We start from the raw sequence: 22,204 nt of genomic DNA on the forward strand, positions 1-22,204 counted from the left end.
TGGCAGGAGATTATTAACAAGAAGATGATAGGTCTTTTTATTTTTAATCCCCTAATGAAGTGTGATTTTAACTTTGAAGTCTCATAATTCTCACTGGAGAAAAATTGCTGGACATACATTTGTTGCCATTAGGTGAGAAGCACTAGTGATCACCTCCTGGACCACTGGCAGTGCTGCTACTGATACTCATAAAACATCCTCAGGGGAAGGAGGGACATGGGGGGTGGAAGGAATTCAGCTTCACTGCTAAACACTGTGCTACCTGATGAGATAAATTGTGTTCTACACAGTAATATATAGATAGCTATTTAGGAATACTCTAAATAATCTCAGAAAAAAATAAATAACAGTATTTATAGGGATATAGAAAAGTAACTCTTCTTCAAACTGAGAAAAAATTGGAGTTTGAAAATATGTATTTATTCTTTATATAAAATTTATGAAACTATAGTGGTAATTCTGAAGATATAAATATTATAGAAAGAATTTATTGGAATTTGAATTAGTATGAAATATTATGACCTCTTTTTTGAGAACTTGGGATCTGCTTTTTTTATGCTAAATGGTTTTAAATTTAGATATATAAGTGATATATAAAATTAAAATTCTTCCAAAAATAGTTGTTGACTTATTTTGAAATATGTCAGCTCTTGGTTTTGTGATTTCTATGTTTGTCTTGATTTCAGATCCAAGATTTACCAGGAATTTGAAGTTACAGTACCTGACTCTATCACTTCTTGGGTGGCTACTGCTTTTGTGATATCCGAAGACTTAGGTCTTGGATTAACGACTGCTCCAGTGGAGGTAACCTATGGATGGGCTGCTTATTACTGTTACAGTACCATGAAGCTAAGGAAGTTCCAGCTACTCAACAGATTTTTAAAAAATGATTGCTTATAATGTTTATCATAGTTTAGAGATTTTTTTGATTTTTCCTTTCTGCTTTTCATCTGTTTTAAATTTTAGAAAGAGAGCTATATTAGAGTGTTAAGTGGTAAGTGTCCATATTAAGATTAGGATAGAAAAGTTTATTATGGATGTGCTCTAACAACTTCCAATGGCCAGAACAGAGAGAGGAGAGAGAATTTCCATGTGTCCTTCATGGATGAGTACAACTTCTCAAGATGTCCCCTAGTAGATATGCCATCACATCTCGTTTCTAGTTACTAAGAGGAATAACATGACTATGAATGGCCAAAGACCAATACTTCTTGCTTCTGTTATTCTTTTTCTTTTTAATTCTTTTTAGATGTTAATGGACCTTTATTTTATTCATTTATTTATATGCGGTGCTGAGAATCAAGCCCAGTGCCTCACACATGTGAGGCAAGCACTCTACCACTGAGTTACAACCCCAGCCCCTCACTTCTGTTATTCTTTATAACATATTTATTTTGCCTCTTTAGCATCCCAAAATGAAATTAGGAGAAAGCATAACATACCTATGTATACAATTTCAAAAAAGTTAACATGATGCCTTAAGTGAGATACTAAGAGAAATAAAAATAAAGTAACACATGATAACATGATATATATTTCAATATGTTCATGATCAGGCATTGTTGCACTAAAGATATAGCGAAATTTTAAATGCTTATGCCATGCCTGGAATCACCCTGTGTGCAATACTACAGGCTTGTTTTGATGTACATGTATTATTTCAGCAACTCAAAATCCTTGAGTGGTGCTGCCTGTAAATTTCTGAAATGGTGAACAACTTTTGGTAAAGTTACAAACAAACCAAAATGCATTCTTCTCTTACAAAATAGTTGTATTCAGAAAAATTTAGTGTCGTCATATTTAAATTGGAATTATGTAGTAAGCTTAGGTCATTTTAAATAGGTACTTTAGCTATGTGAATATCTAAAGAAACATTCAAGAGTCCTGAGGAATATGAAACAGTCCTTCATTGTTTGGGTCGGTCCTGAATATTGCAGACCTTCACCCACTAAGTGCCAGTAGCATCCTCCAATCATTATGATGACCCAAGACACCTTCACAAATGTCCAAAGAAACCTCTAGAAGGAGTTACTGTTGCCAGTGTGATCATGGCTTAAACTAAACCTCAGAGGCAGGGGAGGGGCTCAGCCTCCCCTGCAGGACTTAGCCAACATTTTCAGAGTTGGACCACCTGGAGGAAGCACACATGGATGTGTGTGTAGAAGTAAACTGTCACCAGGCCGTGTTGAGGTTTACCACACTAGTCTAAAACAGAGACTGTTGATTTGGGTAATGGCTTTCAAAGCAGATGATGGAGTCAATATAGCATAAAATAAGAGCAACTTGCTTCAGTATTAGACAGCAACTTGCTTCTGGTTTCTCTGCTTGCCTCCAACTTGAGGTTCTACTAGTAACAGATTCCATGAACGTCACTTTGCTATTTAATAGGAGCATAGAGTCTTTATAGATTTATAATGATTAAGTGGAATAATTTGTGAAGTGCCTTATTCCTCTTAGGCATTTAATAAAATGTAGGATTAATTATGTTGAATAACACAAATCAAGACAATTTGATATAATTTATTTGGGAAAAGTTGTTATTTGCCTTCTGTTGGTAGGAAAGCGGACAATTCTAAGAGGACTTGTAAATTTCACAGGCTTTGTGAGGATTGTTTTTAATTGTATATAGTGTGAAGCATTTGACCTGAATAAAAATATATACTCACTGTGTTCTTTCCAGCTACAAGCCTTCCAACCATTTTTCATTTTTTTGAATCTTCCCTACTCTGTTATCAGAGGTGAAGAATTTGCTTTGGAAGTAACCATATTCAATTATTTGAAAGAGGCCACTGAGGTAATGTGTTTAAGGTTTTGTTGCTTGTTTATGTTTCAGGAGAAAACATGTGGATTAGCATGGGTAGTGTTTGCACATCTGTGCTTCTAGGCATGCTATACCTTTCTGGGAGATTAATATGGATGTACTTAGTTAGTTGTTTCTTCTGTAGTAACGTCTAGGGAATCATTAGCAGGTCTGTGCATTTCCTCCTTGATTCCCAGCACAGGTTCTCCCCTTCATCCACAGTCCTTCCTTATGGTCTTGGAGGCATGCCTTTCTCTCTCCTGTCTACCCCCAACCCATGTTTCTCCCTGGTCTCCCACATCTAGAATGTGTTGTCACATCTCACTGACGTTCTGTGCCCAGTGCATTTGGCAAATTTATCCCCTTCAGGACTTGGCTTGGAACCAAGATGCCTTTCCTGAGGAATCTAACCTGATCTGCTGTGTTTACAGTCCCCATAGTTATACAGTATATTACACTTTCAAGGATTTATTTTTTGAGTCATGTGCTTTGTGTCTCCTTAGCTAGTCAGTTCCTTGGAAGGCCTGGATGAGGGCCATTGCTTGTACTGTGCCCACAGTAGTGTTAACCAAATGGTTGATATTTTCCCCCAGAGTAATTTGGGATATGCAATTAACTTTATTGTATGGAAAGATATTTTTTTATTTTTTTGGGTACTGGGGATTGAACCCAGAGGTCTTTAACCACTGAGCCACATCCCCAGCCCTTTTTAATATTTTATTTATTTAAAGATAGGGTCTTGCTACATTGCTTAGGGCCTTGCTAAGTTGCTAAGGCTGACTTTGAATTTGCAATCCTCTTGCTTCAGCCTTGTGAGCCGCTGGCATTACAGTCATGCGCCACCACGCCTGGCTGGAAATGACATACTTTTAAAAATACTATATCTATAGAATAAAATGTTTAATATTATTATTATAATTACTGCTACTACTTTTGGTGCTGAGATTAAACCCAGAGCTTTGTTCATGGTAAGCACACACTCTACTAGTGAGTCTTTAAAATTTTTAATTATATTTTTTTAATGTAGTCAGCATGGTACAGTGTAACAAAAGATTTGCAGTCAGAAGGCTCAATGTCCAGTCTGCCACGTACTAGCAAATAACTTAATTGTAGTTTCCTCATCTATAAAATGGGAATCATAACTATTATCTACACAAAAGTATTTTGAAAAGCAGTTGAGAAAATAGATTAGAAAACAATCTGTAAAATGTAAGGCTTAGAGAAATGCTATTCTTGATGCGACTAGCAACTTTGGCATAATTTACAAAAGTTTATAACCAAGATACACTTTAGGATTGATTTCTGAGTCACACTTTCCTTGGAATAATTTTCACAGAGATTCTCAATGGATGTAATAGCATCTCATCTTGTTTGTCTCATTGTTTTCTGATGGAACGACACAGTTAAATCAGGCTGCTGGTGGTACCTACATCAGGTTCTGTGTATAGCCTTATCATTCAATGGCTTTGCATAATGACAGAATTTAATGTAAGGGATAGGACTAGAAATGGAGGTGAAGAGTGCCTTTTCCCCAAATATCTTGAGGTAGAAAGGAAAGCATATGAAATGAATGAGGATTTTCCTTTTTATTCTCTCATTGGCTGAATTTTTGCCTCATCTTTCTCTTGTTTTGAGCTGCAAGTTGTAACAGCACTTATGGTGGTGGTAATACACTTTGCTAAAGAGCACTTATTATACAAAACCACAGGTATTTTTTTCTTCCAGGTTAAGGTAATCATTAAGAAAAGTGATGGATATGATATTCTATTGACTTCGAATGAAATCAATGCCACAGGACACCAGCAGACCATTCTGGTTCCCAGTGAGGATGGGGCAACTGTTGTTTTTCCTGTCAGGCCAACACATCTGGGAGAAATTCCTATCACAGTCATGGCTATTTCACCCACTGCTTCTGATGCTATCACCCAGAGGATTTTAGTAAAGGTAAATATTTGGAGTCCAAAATAAATGAAAATATGTATGTGGAATTGGAAAGGACAAAGAAGATGATTTTTCTTTTAGTTAAGTTTGTTGGCAAACATAGTATATCTTTTCCTCAATCCTCCTGATAATGCCCAGTTGTTTTCTCATCTCTATGTAAAAATATAACATATATGCTTAGAAATAATTGCCAGCATACTCTTTAAATTTAATCAGGACAGTGAGTTTCAAGATCACAAAGTCTCTTTTATAGTCATTTACATCTTTAGTCTTGGTTACATTGGGATCCTATTAAATCATGGTCAGATTGATAAGTAGATTTGAAATTTTGGAATTCTCAGTGCCTGTAGAAGATATTCTGTAGACTGTCTTAGAAGACATTCTGCAGAAAAAGACAAGTCAGCATAGCACATGTGCATTTAGATTCTGGGGTGAGAGAGCCCTCATTTTGTATCTCTGCCCTGCTGAATGTGATTTTGGATGAAATATTTACTCCCTCTCTTTCGATAATAAATAGAACCTACCCTATACATTTTTTTTTCTCATCACATTTTACCTTGGTTGTTTCTACCACACTCTGTGAAACTTTTTTCTAATTCAATCAGAAGGTAAACACTTAACAGATTTGAAGTCAGAATTAAGAAATGGTAATTATCTAGCTGTACAGAAACTATGGAACAACAGGCCTGATGTTTGTGTTCATATCTGCATATAGTTCTCTGTAAATAGATGTGCAGAGACCATATTAATTGTGTTCCTTTTTTTTCAATAGGCTGAAGGAATAGAAAAATCATATTCACAGTCCATCCTACTAGACTTGACTGACAACAAACTGCAAACTACCATGAAATCTTTCAGTTTCTCATTTCCTCCTGATACGGTCAGTGGCAGCGAAAGAATTCAGATCACTGCCGTTGGTAAGAATATATTCCCCTCTACTGATTAATTTGTGTATAATAATATATATTATTCATTTATTTATACATGTATTTTCTTATTATGAGAATTTTTAATTGGTCCCAACTGATGATTATATTAGAAAGGTTAGCAAATTATGCATCCTAGAATAGTTCTTCTCAGTCTTATGTGCATATGAATCAACTGGGGATCTTTTTGAAAGCCCTCTTGGTGGGAGCTGGGATTTTACGTTTCTAATCAGCTCCCAGGTATATTATCGTGAAGCTTCTGGCATATCACACCATGAATAGCAAGGTGCTACCGTGCTGTGGTTGGACGAAAGGGTTGTTCCTAAAAGCACAGCTTCTTACCTCTTGACCACTGGGGAGTATCAGAATCTTCTGTGAAGCTTGGTAAAGACACAGATATCTATGCTTTACTCTGAACCAACTATAGTAGAATTTCTTGGGCTATGGGTAAGGCGGGTACAGTGATTGCAATAACCAAGAGATGGACGCTACTGCCTAGAGCAGTTAGTTCTCTGCAGGACACAGGTTACCTTGAGGATAAGAAACTATGCACTGACTCTAGTTATGTCTCTTAGTAACTTAAGTGCCTTGCAATCTAAAATACTTTAGAATCAAACATAACCTTTGCACACTGGTGTCTTAGGGTTCTCTAGAGAAACAAAATCTCACATTAATCTCATCCAGAAACACCCTCACCAGGTACACCCAGGAACAATGTTTAGTCAGGGCACACCTGTCCTACTCAAGTTGACACATAAAATTAACTACCACATCTAATAGGTCCTTCTAAATGACATAGATGAATACTCTTATAAATTATATTTTACAAATAACTGTAGAAAATGTATTAATTAAAGACATCTAAATAGTTTGTTAGGCCTTTAAGACACCAGGATGTCAGGCCTTCAGACTTTTTAAAAAATCTTACCTGCAGGTGTAATGTTTGTAAGCACAAAGAACTAATCACAGTTCAGAGGACTTTATTTGAAGCCTGAGATATAATTCTTTAAAAGAATGAAAGAAGTTCTCTGTTTAAGAACATTCTGCCTATGCTTCTCTCACAGTGTTGGTATTCTGGGAGATGCAGAAGAAATACAGTGCAGGTACAGTATACATCTGCATATGCACATATAGAAGAATCCCTGAATTAAAAAAAATATTCTTGTTAGTTGTAGATGGACACAATACCTTTATTTTATTTTTATGTAGTGATAAGGATTGAACCCAGTGCCTTCCATGCACATGGCAAGCACTCTACCACTAAGCTACAATTCCAGCCCAGAATCCCTGAATTTTAAATGTATACTACCACTCTCTAAATAGGAATGAGTTTGTCCTATCTAGGGTCACAAAAATACTCAGAGGTTTAACTTTTTTTGCTGAATGCAAAGAGTGGATTTTCAAGTCTTATTTTTATATGATTAAACAAAAACACTTTGAGGTCCAAAATGTATGAATTCTAGCTTGTTACTTTGGATTTTGAAATTGCAAATTTATGTTCATTTTGAATATTAAAAATGTAACTTTTCAGGGGTAATAATAAGAACTGTATTTTTTTTGTGTTAACATCTAAAGCTTAAGACATTTTGGCATGCCTGCATCTTGTTCATATGAAAGAGATCTCTTTTTTTGTATTCATTTTTTTTAGGATCAGATTTTCACTAGTTATTTGAACTTGGCATGGTGTAAGTTTTCAAAGTAAATTACATAGACAAATACTCTTCTTCATACAGCTAACAACAGTAGGGGTCAAAATTAAAAACTCAAGCTGTATCTGAATTTTTACTTATTTCCCAAGGGTGTTTGAATGTGGGTAGAAGAGTCTGTTAAGTATCTGTTTTGTCTTATTTTTAGATTCCTACCTTTGAAGAATATTCCCAATATTTTTTGATTCTAAAGGTCATTGGAAACTTATACTTGTTATTTCTACTTTGTTGCTGCCAAATAGAGGACAGTGAAAAACACTACCACCCCTGTTTTAAGAAATAACATTTGCCAAGCATTTGTATTACGTTAGTAAGAAATAAAAAGTTCTATTCATGTGAAGAATACTAATAATAAAACATTTTGTTCATGTTTAAGAATGATGGGTCCTCATGGTCCATTTCTTACATTTTTATTCAAGATTTAAAGAAGAAATATTTTTTGCCTAATTTATGTCACTTTTTCATATTTTATTAACATGTTAACTTTATGATTTTATAAGTCACTGTGACATTTCCATACATGCATATATTGTGCACTGATCATGTCCAACCTCCCTTATATATTCTCTCACTCTTTCCTCTCATTTCCCTTCCCCCAGTTCCCTTCTCAGTCTTTAGTAGGTCCTTCTTACTTTCAAGCTTTTTTTTTTTTAAGTTTCTACATACAAAAGAAAACATGTGATACTGTCTTTCTGTATCTGCCTTATTTTGCTTACATGAAGACCTTACATGTTTATCCATTTTCCTGCAAATGGCATGATGTCATTCTCTATAGCTGAATAATATTCCATTTTTGTGTGTATATATATCTATATATATCAGTTTCTTTATTCATTCATCTGTTGACATAAATAGGCTGATTCCATATTTTGGCTATTGTGGTAAGTGCTGCAATAAACATGGGTAAGGAGGTATCTCTTCTGTATGCTGACTTCATTTTTTCTGGATATATACTCAGGAGTGGGATAATTGAATCATATGGAAGTTCTGTTTTTAGTTTTTTTGAGGAATGTCCATATTATTTCCCATAATGGCTGTACTAATTTATATTTCCACTAATGGCATATTAAGGGTTCCTTTTTCTTCATATCCTTGCCATCATTTAGTTTTTTAATTGTTTGTTTACTTTTTGATAATAGCCACTCTAACTGGGGTGAGAATTAATCTCAGTGTACTTCTGACATGCATTTTCCTGATGGCTAAAAATATTGATCATTTCTTTCCATATATTTATTAGCAGTTTCCATTTATTTACTAGTTGCTTGTACTTCTTCTTTCAAGAAGTGGTTATTTAGGTCATTTGCCCATTTACAAATTGGATTACTCATTTTTTTTTTTGTTCAGTGTTTTGAGCTTTTTTTATATTCAGGATTTTAAAACTCTTTCAGGTGAACAGATGATAATGAGTTTCTCACACTCTGTAGGTTGTCTCTTCACTTTATTGATTGTATACTTAGTAGTGCAGAAGCTTTTAAATTTGATGTTATCCCATATATCATTGTTTCCGGAGTGATTAGAGTCCTATTCAGGAAATCATTGCCTGCAATGGTGTTTCCTCTGTGTTTTCTTCTAGTAGTTTCATAGTTTCAGATCTTAGATTAAGGTCTTTGATTCATTATGAGCTGATATTTGTACAGGGTGAGAAATAATGTGTCAAGTTTCACTATCCTGCATATGAATATCTAGTTGGCCCAGCACCATTTATAGAAGAGAATGTCCTTTCTCCAGTTAATGTTATGTTTTGGGCACCATTGTTGAGAATAAGTTGCCTGAAGGTGTGTGGATTTAGTTCTGGGTCCTCTCTTCTTTCTGTTCCTTGGTCTATGTGTTTATTTTTATGCCAATGTGCTGTTTTTGTTACTGTGAATGTCACATATTTCACTGAGCTAAAAGTCTCCTAATTTATCATCTAATTTACAAGTTCAGTACCATTGCATTATTATTTTTCTTGTCAGGTAATTTATGTAAAGCTTCCACTCTGTTCTAATTGCTTCAGTGACAAATACCTTCTGTTTTCAGTGGAAGACTTGCCACCCGCAGATAACTGTGAATGACTACTGAATGGATTGCATGTCTTGTGCTTTCAGGAGATGTTCTCGGGCCTTCCATCAATGGCTTAGCCTCGCTGATTCGGATGCCTTATGGCTGCGGTGAACAGAACATGATCAATTTCGCTCCAAATATCTACATTTTGGATTACCTGACAAAGAAGAAACAACTGACAGATAATATAAAAGAAAAATCACTTTCATTTATGAGGCAAGGTAAACATTTTAGAAATATACTTTTATTTGTAATAAGAAGTTTGTTCCTTTTTTTTTTTTTTTCCAGGCAGGGTTTGCCTTAGACTATTTCAGCCTAGATGGGTATTGTACTGGTGTGCAATGGTGGGACCAGATGGTGTTGAATGTGTTAGAAGCTGTCACCATCCTTCATCCTTCATGCAGCTAACTGTTCACTAACTGCTGCTAAGGTGTTCTCAGTGGCTTAAGCAAGTAGTTTCTAGAGGGGTTTGTATTATAATAAGGGATTTAAAATTTAAAACTCTTTTAAAAATCTAAAGGAATGAGTGTTCCTTTAATCAGTACACATTTATGGAGCTCTCTTAATGCCAGGGTCAATTCTAGTGCTGAGGGAATAGAGGAAGTTGGGGCCTTTCTTCTCAAAGAATCACTGTCATTGGAGAAGACAGTGTCCTGTGATGGGGACCTTCTCACTGCATTTAAAATGTCCATCAGATGGAATTTAGGAGAGAAGTGTTTGTATGGAGAGGACCTTCCAGCTTCTCAGAAAATTCCATATTGGTGATGACTCTGCCTTGACTCTCTGAGAGGTGGCGTTGTTTATTTTTCATTTTTTTTTAGTTTTATTGATTTTATTTTTTTAAATACATGACAGTGGAATGCATTACAATTCTTATTACACATATAGAGCACAATTTTTCATATCTCTGTTTGTATATAAAGTATGTTTACACCCAATTCGAGTCTATATACATGTACTTTGGATAATGATGTCTATCACATTCCACCATCCTTGCTAATCCCCTGCCCCCTTTCTTTCCCTTCCTCCCCTCTTCCCTATCTAGAATTCATCTATTCCTCTCATGCTCCCCCTTCCTACCCCACTATGAGTCAGCCTCCTTATATCAGAGAAAACATTCGGCATTTATTTTTTGGGGATTGCCTAACTTCACTTAGCATTATCTTCTCCAATGCCATTCATTTACCTGCAAATGCCATGATTTTATTCTCTTTTATTGCTGAGTAAAATTCCATTGTGTATATGTGCCACATTTTTTTTATCCATTCATCCACTGAAGGGCATCTAGGTTGGCTCCACAGTTTAGCTATTGTGAATTGTGCTGCTATAAACATTGATGTGGCTGTGTCCCTATAGAATGATGTTTTTAAGTCCTTTGGGTATAGTCTGAGGAGAGGGATAGCTGGGTCAAATGGTGGTTCCATTCCCAGATTTCCAAGGAATCTCCATACTGTTTTCCAAATTGGCTGTATCAATTTGCAGTTGGTGGCACTGTTTAGATACCAGATGGCTTGGGCACTTGCTAATATTCACAGTTACCAGGATTGAGAGCTTATTATGTAGAAGGCAGTATTCTAAGCAATTTACATCTAATGTCTCATTGAATGCTCACAATGAATATTAGCATGACCCCATTTTTACAGATGAAGAAGTGGAGGCACTACATGACACCTTGACCAGGGTCATGTAGCAAGTCAGTAGCAGAACTGAGATTTGGACCTAATATCTGGCTCCAGATTCTGTGCTCTTAGTATTTACATCTAGGAGCAAAATGAAGAATTCTGAGATATTTTTAATAATAATAATAATAATAATAATAATAATAATAATAATAAAAATAATCGATTTTCTGGAATATTCCAAAAATTTTCCTGAAGTTACAGTTTCAGTTTTTGCGTTTCCTTATTAGAGGAAGATCACTGTGTGACTGAGTTTTTCCTGTCTGTGTGATTTGTATGCTGTCCATCAGAATCATGAAGGTTTGAATGGTTTATACAAAATGACTGGAAAATGCTTATTTAGTATAATCTAAGTAAAGTATAGTTCAATGTTTTCCAATTCTTAAGTTCTTGTTTTTCTTTCTTATAGTGAATAGGTTAAATGCAAAGAGAGGCAAGCTGTTAGCCCTTTTGTTAAATTTTGCATAAAAGAATCGGAAAACTCAGTAAAGACTGCTTTGATGTGAGCTTTTGTTGCATGTTCCCTTATTATTAGAGACCTGTTTAACCTAAAGTCTGTGTAATAATGGTAAGAGCAACTAACCCCGTTGTAAAGCCCTGCGCATGTTTCATTTAATTCTAGGAGGTAAATGGACTGCTATTTCTGTTTTATAGATGAGGAAATTGAGGCACAGAGAGGTTAACTAACTTACCTATGGTTACTCCCAGGTCATCTGGTTACGTCCATGATCTTCCTCAGAACACTACAGGATAATTCTAGTTTGCAACGCTGTTAGGTTGTTAGAAGCAGTGGGATAGAATAGAAGAAGACCAGGAATTGGACCAAGGTGCTGGAGTACCATTAATGTACTGAGGTCTTGGTGAATGTTCAGATAAAATGGTGAGAGAGAAACATGGGGTCCTGTGGGGAAGGCGACACCACAGGTTAGAATCTGCAGTGTCAGATTACAACAGTGTGAACTCTTAGGTGTTGAATTGAAATAGATGAAGTACTGTCTGTGGGCCTGGATGGTACACACAAAGGCTGAGTGGGAGTCAAGGGGTTACATCAGGAGCAATGCATGCAGTTCATGACAAACTAGGGTGACCAGGATTTGGAATTAGGGCTAAATGTGTGTGACCTAAGTTCTGAGTGAATGGAGATACTGGTATATTTTCCTTCAGATTATGGCAAGGTCCTGCAGACACTGACGGTTCTCAAACCCAGGAGGTGGTTTGCCCTTTAAGGACTCAAAGATCTAGCAATTTACTTGTAGAGTTTCCCACTTAAAATTGCCATTTGTTATACATATATTTGTGGATTATTTATATTTTAAATGCACACATATAATAACTGTTTATTTTTCAAATTCTGTCATAATTTTGTTTAAGAAGTGCTATTAGAGCTCTCTATGGCATATTGTGTGCCATGCTTAAAAAATATGAGATCTTTATACATTCTTGTATTAGTTATATTTAAGAAGATGAGTAAAATTTATTGGAGATTATCCTAAGTTAACTCTGCACATTTAAAAACAAGATCTGGTGTGTAGTCAAGATTTAGTTTGTTTGGTTTCAAGAAAAGAGTGCATTTAAGAAGTACACTGGTGTTTTTTAATTCATTATATTCACTCTTTGTGATATTTTAATACAGTGAAGTGAAATATTTCAGGAAATGCCATAATTTCATATCTATATATGCTTTATGAACTTTGGCTAATCTAATACTAATGCTTTTGAAAGATGGAACCTTAAAGGAATAGTTTGAAACATTTAAGGAATGATAACTTGTCCTTTAAAGATAATTTGAGGGGCTGTGGCTGTGGCTCAGTGGTAGCGCACTTGCCTGGCATGTGTGAGACCCTGGATTCAATTCTCAGCACCCCATATAAATAAAATAAAGGTCTATCACCAACTAAAAAAAGAAAATAGTTAAAAAAAAAAAGATAATTTGAGATTGTGACATAGATCCTTGGCTCCGGGTCAGGAAAGATTTTTTTAAAAAATGACTGGTCCAATTCTTTTCCAAAGAGCCCTTGCTCCAAAAGCAGTGCTAGTTCCTTCAGGCCAATCCTGACTAGGCTGATGCCAAACTGTAAGTTTTTCTAAGCAGCCCTCTGAACATCTCACTGATTACTTGGGAGCTTTCTTCACTTTTGTTGGTTGTTAGAAGGTGCATAGCAGCCAGAGGGCAAAGAAATGTTTGGTCTCTAAGTGCCAAATGGTCCTCCAAATTGTTCAGACTGTCCAGCACTACTGCTGTAAAGAAAGCCTGTCTTCACTTGAGAGAAACTGGACTCTAGGTGTTATAGCACCGGCTAAGGAGGCAGTCAGAACTGGGCTCTAAATCCTGGCTCCTACCTTGGGATTTTCTAGCCCTCTTGGAGCCTCAGTTTTCCCACCTGATACAGTTGACTTGAGAATGAAATATTTCAGCACTGTATTCAACAGTTAAGTATGTCAGTTATGAGAGTGGTTTCTTCTAACTCTGGAGTTAGGGTTGAAAGTCAGCAAACAAATCCTGTCCATTCTACCTCTAGAAACAAATAAGAAATCCTTCCACTTCTCTCCATCTCAGGGCTCACTGTTCCAATTCTAACAGCATAGTTACTCATCTGGACTAATCCGTTGGTTGTCTAATTAGTCTTTCTGCTTCTGTGGTCCCTCCTCTTCAGTATATGATCTCCATATATTATAAAAGGGAACTTTTGAAAATTTCTAGATTATGTAATTTTCTAGCTTAAAGTCCTCCAATGGACTACTGACCTGGCCCCTCCAGGTCCTGAGTGAACTGGCTTCATCCTCTATTTTTCTCCCCAACTGCCACCCTCTCTGCTTCCTTTTCTGCACTGTCTAGAGCATTCCCAGCTTCTAGCTACTTGCTCTTTCTTCTCCTGGAGTGCTCTTCCCTCAGATCTTTCCCTGACTGTCTTCCTTAGTTAGCTGTGTTTTCCTTAGAATGACCTTCTTTGACCATTTACTGACTCTGATTTACATTAATCCATTTTGTTTTTTTTCACTTAACATTCTTTAAAATTATCTTGTTCGCCATCTGTCTCCTACACTTGGAGAATGAACTCTGTGACAAGGTTTAACTGCATCTTCATTGTATTACTTTAGAAGTATCTCAGTAAATAGCCAATGGATGAATGAATTATCCATATTAACTTCTTTCTTTGGGCTTTAGATTCACCATCTTCATGTGGAGATGGGCCTAGAAGATTTTTGAAGCACTTCCACAATGTAGTGATTATCTGTAGACACTCAAGATTCCCCCTGGTCTCAGCGAGAGGTCTTATCAGCCGGGATATGTGACCCGTAGTTTCAACATGTTCCCCTTTGATATGGTGAAGTGACTGATGAAAGTTAGCAAAACTGAGCTCCCCAAAGACATCATTTCACATGCTAGTCCAAATTACATTTCAAAGTGGTAGACAAAAGTTTCCTGGTATAATACTTTTCATTATGAAATCAGACACTGATTTCATAATGAAATCAGAGACTGTCTTTTCTTTTGCCATCATATTTGCCCAAGTCCTTTAAATATAGTGTAGTTGTTTTTCTTTTTTAAGAAATTGAAGTGGCTTTGGTGTGAGTCATGATTACATTATTTAAATGTCATTTATGGACAGCGCATTGTTTTACTTAAATCATGCTTGGCCCAGGAAACCTGTAACCTAACCCATTGATTTTTTGGGTCAAAACAACAGCTACATCATTGAATGAAGTGTGTGTATTTTGCTGTTTAAAAAAGCAAAAAGCAGAATCATAAAATGAAAACTGTTTCTGATAAGGACTGGAAATCCGGTTAACTGAAGATTTAAACCTTATTTTCCTCAGATATTCAAATCATAGCATTTGTGGCTCAAGTTTTTCAAGTGAGAATCAGACCAAGTCTGGTTGAAAACACTATATTTTTGTCTATTGAAATAAAAACAGGAAAAAATGGGCTTCAGAATTCTGCTGCTGCCTTTGGCCATCACAAGTGTAGCTGGAGGTAATAGTGAAGAACCTAGAGGAGAAAAAAACATAAACTTCTCTATCTATATCTCATGTCAGAGAAAGTAAGGAAGTGAATAATGATTATTTTTCTTTTTAGTACAGAAAATATCTTTATCAGCTTTTTCTAGAGAAAGTGCTTCAGTAGTCAAAAAAAGCTGATTTTACTTCTTTTATTTACATATAATTTTGATATTTAAGGTAAACTGTATTCAGAATGTTACTTTTTTTTTTTTTTTTGGTGCTGGGGACCAAACCCAGAACCCTCCTGTATATGAGGCAAGTGCTCTACCACTAAACTATATCTGAAGCCCTGGAATGTTACTTTTTGATGTGTTTCCGTAAACAGTACTTTTATCTTTACTATGGTAAATTCTGAAGATTTTTTTTTATTCATGGTTAGTCTAAAGAAAATTCATGATCCTGAAATGTATGTGTCCTATTTTGTCATTTATAAACAGTGCTTCCTGGGTCATTATCCTAAAAGTCTCTTGACTTCTTCTGTATTTCAATTTTCATAAGTGTCTGACAATTCTGTTTATGTTATTAATTTCAAACTCAAGATCTGGTCATAAAACTATTAATTTAAAAGTAATAGTCTTGTTTTTTCATAAACGTTTGGAGAAAACCATGTTTTTGACATTCTCACTTACTGTGATGAAAAGTCATCAACTCAGGTGACTGCACTGGAATGTTGAATTGTTTTATTAAGAACAAAAGCTGTAGCTCCATCAACAGTGTCCTTTTCTGCTCATGGAGTGGAAATGAGGCCTGATGCACTAGGATGCGCTGGAGGACAAACAGCTGAGGGTTCTCCAACAATGCGTGGCTGGTGTAACAGGAGGAGGGAAACCGCTCAGGGGATGCCCACAAAGACAGTCATATAAGTTCTTCTCGCTGGGTTCTGCTTGTTTCCTTTATTTTTTCATGGGAGCAGAGCTGGAGGTTTAGACTCTCAGGTTTATCTAAGTCAGTTTAAGAAATTCACTCCACAACTGGCTCTACATGGGCTCCTCTTTTCCTCTGGGCTGGTTGCCCCTAGTGGAAGAATGGTGCTAGTTGTTGATATTAACAGGAATGTTGGAGGTCAGCCACCTGAGGGGTAATTTCCATAAGCACTGATCTCATCTCCATGATCTCAGCTCTCTGACCGGTTTTACAAGATCTCATACTTGGAACTGCAGTTGTTGATGTGTGGGGGCTTGGAAGTACATGGATTTCTCCCCCAGAAGAACCTCCTCTAATGACGGGAGGCCTCCAAAGGTCTCCTCTCCCCTCCACTTCCCTGTTAGATTGAGTTCACAGTTGAACTCTGGCTATCTAGTGGATTTAGTCCTGAGACTGTCTTAGACTCTTTTGCTAATATTGTTTGTGAAGATTAAGAAATTATTCTGCTTCTCTGTGATCTCTGATTGCCTCTGAAAAATTAAGAGCTTATATACTGTTTTTTTTTTTTCAGGGTTGTATAAAAACTAAAACATGATGAAATGAACTAAGTAGTGTTCATAATAAAGCTGATGATTTATTTTTTTTCTATTTTTATTTGTTTTTTGAATATGCAGAACATTAACATGCTTCTAAAAGTGAATTTTATTATTTTTTGGGGGTACCAGGGATTGAACTCAGGGGCACTTAACCACTGAGCCATATCCCCAGCCCTATTTTGTGTTTTATTTAGAGACAGGTCTCACTGAGTAGCTTCCACCTTGCTCTTGCTGTGGCTGTCTTTGAACTTGTAATCCAATAAGATTACAGGCATATGCCACCATGCCCATCCTGTGAATCTCATTTTTAAAAGTATATTTAAAGAGATCTCTTTCCCTCTCCTTTCTCTTCTTCGTACTCCCTGTGAGTAACCGACTTTATTAGTTTCTGGTTTATCTTCTCTTTTTGAAAAAAATAAACATATACCCGTATGCTTTATATTTCCTCTTTTTTCTTGTACAAAAAGTAGCATATAAGATATGCTATTTTAGATTTTGGCCTTTTAATTTAAAGGTATGTCCAACAAATGACCCTACATCAGTTTATTGAGATATTCCTCTGTCATTTTTTCACAGTCACATAGTACTTTGTTCTACATATGTGTAATTATTTATTCAAACAATTTCTGACTTGGGTACTATTTAGGTAGTTTTCAATATTTTATAATTACAAATAATGCTAAAATGAATAATCTGCATATATAGTTTTATGTTATTGGGGGTGTGTCTCCAGAGTAGATTCCCAGAAGTGGGGTTACTGGCTCAAAAGGGGAGAGACACTCTCCTAAATAGTTATATCACTTTGAATCTCCTTTAGTGATGGATGAATACTGTCTTCCTTACATAATGAGTGGTCAAGCTTTTGAATCTTTGTTAATCTGATAAATAAGATATGGTAGCTCACTGTAATTTTAATTTATATTTTTCCTATGATGATGTTGAACATTTTTCATATATTTAAGTTCATCTTATATTTTTTTCTATGACTTGTCTATTCTTGTCTTTTTGTTCACTTTTTTCCTATAGGACTTAAAAAAATCTTTCCCCTGAAGTTTAAAATTTTTTTATATATGTATATATAATGTCAACATATAAATATACAAATACATTTATTGATTAATATTATTTATGTTAACTATTTATCCATTTTATATGTTGCAATATGTCCTTTTATTTTTTCAACTTATAGTGGTTTTTTTTTTCATTGAGGAATTTAAAATCTTTTTTAATAGTCAAACTTTTCAATTTTTATTTTGTCATATTTGGTGCTTAGAAAACCTTTCCCACATCCCAGTCAGAGACCAATGCCTATCGTTTGTTGAGAGCTTAATGTGCTAAGGACTTTTCATGCAGTGTCATGTTTAATCATTGAAAGAATTCTTTGAATTATTTGGAGCTGGTTAGACCCTGGCTAATCCCACGTTCTCTATCTACCAGTTGTGACTATGTAGGTAGTATTTTTATACTCTGAGTTTCAGCCTCATTATCTGTATAAAGAGGATAATAATAGCATCTACACCACAGGGTAGATGTTGTGAGAATTACCTGAGTTAATACTTGCAAAGGACCCTGAGCAGTTCTTGATATCTAGTCAGTGTTGAATGAAGGTGGATTATTTAATTACCATATCATAATATTTCGATTGTATAAAAAGATCATAATCTAATTTCAAACTAAGCAAAATCGTTATCACTTTAAACGTTCATATTCCTTTTTCCGTTAAGTCTTAAAGATTACTATGAAACATAGTACTTTCTTTTCTTCACTATGTTTTTGGCCTATGATTTCTCAGTCATTGGACTTGGTCCTGTATGTATTGCTTTGCAAATATGAAACAACTGCATTTGATTTGAGATAATTTGTTTGCAAATATGAAACATCTGCATTTATGAAGGCAAATATTTGAGTCTTAACAAGCCTCTCCAATTTTTACTTTTAATAGTAATAATACTTCAGTTTTATGACCAAGTACTTTTTTGAGTGGAAATGTGGAATTGCTGTGGTAGGCTGACCATTGATGTTTTGTTTTGCCTCAGTTGGCCATGACCAAAAAATTTGAGATGTTATCTCAGATTATATAGCATTTCCTCTTATCTATTGCTGGTATATGAGTAGAAAGTAGTTTTACTGTTTTAGGTCTTGTAAACTTTAACTATGATACCATAGGTAAATACTATTTTTTTTTTTAGGCATCAAATAATTTTAGATGACTAAGCATAAAAACCATCTCGATGAACGCTGGAGCGTTAAATAAAACTCTGCCTTTAATTTGCTTGCTTTTGAAGGTCTCCAAGTGTTGTCCACGATTTAAAGTCTTTTGCATTTAATTTGGGGATATTACAGTTCTTATTTTCTGCATTCTGCTTTAAAAGTCCTAGTATTTTAAATTTCCTATAACACTTAACATAGGGAGTACTCATTATTAGGTGTTGGTTTATGTTTTCTTCTTTCCACTTCTCTGCTCTATTTCCTCAACATGGAGTCATTATTAGAAACTTTTATTATGGCAAGTTGATTACATTGAATACTAGTCCATTTCTGTTTCTTCAGGTTACCAGAGGGAACTTCTCTACCAGAGGGATGATGGCTCCTTCAGTGCTTTTGGGAATAATGACCCTTCTGGGAGCACTTGGTAAGTGATTTTTCCAATCCAACACATGTGTCATGGGATGGGCTTTTACTAGGTCACACTGGCCATGGAATTGATAGACATGTCTCTGTGTATAGACTTGGCAGCTGCTTTTCTTAGAGCCCCATTAAAGGGATTTTCTTTTTAAAGCATGGTTTAAAACATTAATAAATCAAATACTTTTTATTTAGAAAAGATAAATTACAATTTCTCTTTTGTTTGTGGGAAAAACAGCACTAGAAATATCTTGTGATAATGATGCAGCTGACAAGGAAAATTGATTATTGTGACATTGTTCTTTCTATAAGCTGATCTGATTAGTGCAAGTGTTTTGTTAATACAGTCTATGTGGTTTATTTAAGGTTGTTTTATTTAAAAAAAAATAATGATTAGATTAAGTAATGAGCATTTGGAGTTTCCTCTTGAATGAATCTCTATGTGGCTGATTTTGGATAATTAATCTCTCTTCAGTTTCATATTTCAGAATAAAATTGACTGACTATGTTAGTCAGTTTTTTGTCACTATAATGAAATACCTGAGATAATCTACTTATAAAGAGAAAAGATTGAACTGGTATATAGCTCAGTAGCAGAGCACTTGCCTAGCATGTGCAAGGCCCTGGTTTGATCCTCATTTCTGTGAAAAAAAAAAATGTTAAAAGAATGTATCTACAAAACTTTTTTTTTTTTTTTTTTGAGGGAGAGAGGGAGAGAGGGAGAAAGAGAGACAGAGAGAAAAGATTTTGGATATTTTTGCATATTGTAGTCCATGGTTGACCCTATTGTTTTGAGTCTGTGATGAGGCAGCACTTCATGGCAGAAGCTGTGGCCGAACAAAGGCTCTGACCTCATGCCTAGGAAGCAAACAAGCAAGCAAACAAACAACAAAACAAAACAAAACAAAACAAAACAACAACAAAAACCAAAGAAGAAAGTGTCAGGTTCCCACAGTTCCATTGATCCATGCTCTAAATGCCCCAAATGATCTAAGGACTTCCCCATAGTCCCTCACCTCTCACTAATGGTTCTACCACTTCTCAATAGTACCCTCATGAGTACTCCCTATATTAAGTGCTATAGGAAATTTAAAATACTAGGACTTTTAAAGCAGAAAGCAGAAAATAAGAACTGTAATATCCCCAAATTAAATGCAAAAGAATTTAAATCTTGGACAACACTTGGAGACCTTCAAAAGCAAGCAAATTAAAGGCAGAGTTTACGCTTCAGTGTTCACCAAGATGGTTTTTATGCTTAGTTATGTGACTTTGGGGGAACACATCTTGGAACACAAGATCCAAACTATAGTAGTAAATGCTAAATCTCAACAGCATATTAACAGTGGTCTCTTTCGTTTGCTGCATTTCCACTGTGGGTCAGCAGGGGACTCTGCTCTCTGTGCTTTGGCAGCCAGCATCTCACCATCAGAACAGGAGGCTCCAAGCTTGCCACAGCCTTAAAAGAGAAGGCTGCAGTATCTTGCACTGGCAATTGGATGCTTTAGTCTAAGTGTAATATTTCTACTCACTTTATCATTATCGGAGCTGGTGCCAAGGGGGCAGGGAAGTGAATCCCTTTGCATACTCAAAGTAAAGGAAAACTGGATATTATTGAACATTAATACTTAAAGGAGAACTGCATATTATTGAATATTAGTGATATTTATCATGCTAAAACTTTTATAAGATGAAATGGATTCTGCTTCAAATTTTATCACGAGTCAGGATATAAATCCATAAATAGACGATTTTGTATATTCTTTTTACTTTAATATAGTGTTCCATATCAAGGTTGGAAAACTTTTTTCTTTTTAATTTTTTAATTAGTTATACATGACAGTAGAATAGAATGCATTAATGTACTTTGATATATCATACGTAGATGGGATATAATTTCTCATTTTTCTGAATGTACATGTTGTAGAATCACATTGCTCATGCAGTCATATATATATACATAAAGTAATAATGTCTGTTTCATTCTACTATCCTTCCTATCCCCATGTCTCCTTCCCTTTCTCTTCCCTCTACCTAATCTAAGGTAACTCTATTCTTCTCTAGTGCTCCCTTCCTTATAAATTAGCATCCACATATTAGAGAAAACATTCAGCTTTTGTTATTTTTTTTGGGGGGTTGGCTTATTTTGCTTAGAATAATATTCCCCAATTCCATCCATTTATCGGCAAATGCCATAATTTCATTCTTCTTTAAAGCTGAGTAATATTGGGGGCTGGGGATGTGGCTCAAGCAATAGCGCACTCACCTGGCATGCGTGCAGCCCGGGTTTGATCCTCAGCACCACATACAAACAAAGATGTTGTGTCTGCCAAAAACTAAAAAATAAATATTAAAATTCTCTCTCTGTCTCTCTCTCTGTTTAAAAAAAAAGCTGAGTAATATTCCATTGAATGAATATATATATATCTATCTCACATTTTCTTTATCCATTCATCTATTGAATTCATCCATTCATCTAGGTTGGTTCCATAGTTTAGCTATTGTGAATTCAGCTGTTATAAACATAGATGTGGCTGCATTACTGTAGTATGCTGATTTTAAGTGCTTTGGGTATAAACCGAGGAGTGGAATAGCTGGGTCAAACTGTGGTTCCATTCCAAGTTTTCTGAGGAATCTCCATACTGCTTTCCATAGTGGTTGCACCAATTTGCAGTCCCACCAGCTAAGTATGAGTGAAGCTTTTTCCCCATGTCCTTGCCGACATTTATTGTCGCCTGTATTCTTTTTTTTTATTGGTTGTTCAAAACATTACAAAGCTCATGACATATCATCTTTCATACAAGTGATTCAAGTGAGTTATGAACTCCCATTTTTACCCCAAATATAAATTGCAGAATCACATCAGTTACACATTCACATTTTTACATAATGCCATATTAGTGACTACTGTATTCTGCTGCCTTTCCTATCCCCTACTATCCCCCCTCCCCTCCCCTCCCATCTTCCCTCTCTACCTCATCTGCTGTTGTTCAGTTCTCTCCCTTGTTTTTTTAGTTCTCCCCCC

The 22,204-nt window shown here is 35.6% G+C and overlaps 1 protein-coding gene across 11 annotated transcripts in view; it reads left to right on the forward strand.

Moving 5' to 3' along the window:
- Positions 1-22,204, forward strand: part of Cd109 (CD109 molecule) — a 169,280-nt gene that overhangs the window by 122,086 nt on the left and 24,990 nt on the right. For all 11 annotated transcript variants that reach the window (XM_048805689.1, XM_048805690.1, XM_048805691.1 and 8 more), the window contains 6 exons: positions 687-804; positions 2,681-2,794; positions 4,526-4,744; positions 5,514-5,658; positions 9,461-9,637; positions 19,108-19,189. In XM_048805689.1, the coding sequence (XP_048661646.1) occupies positions 687-804; positions 2,681-2,794; positions 4,526-4,744; positions 5,514-5,658; positions 9,461-9,637; positions 19,108-19,189 (855 nt within the window). The remainder of the gene's footprint in view (positions 1-686; positions 805-2,680; positions 2,795-4,525; positions 4,745-5,513; positions 5,659-9,460; positions 9,638-19,107; positions 19,190-22,204) is intronic.

Source organism: Marmota marmota, unplaced genomic scaffold (assembly GCF_001458135.2).
Source record: "Marmota marmota marmota unplaced genomic scaffold, marMar, whole genome shotgun sequence".
Taxonomy (NCBI): Eukaryota; Metazoa; Chordata; class Mammalia; order Rodentia; family Sciuridae; genus Marmota; species Marmota marmota.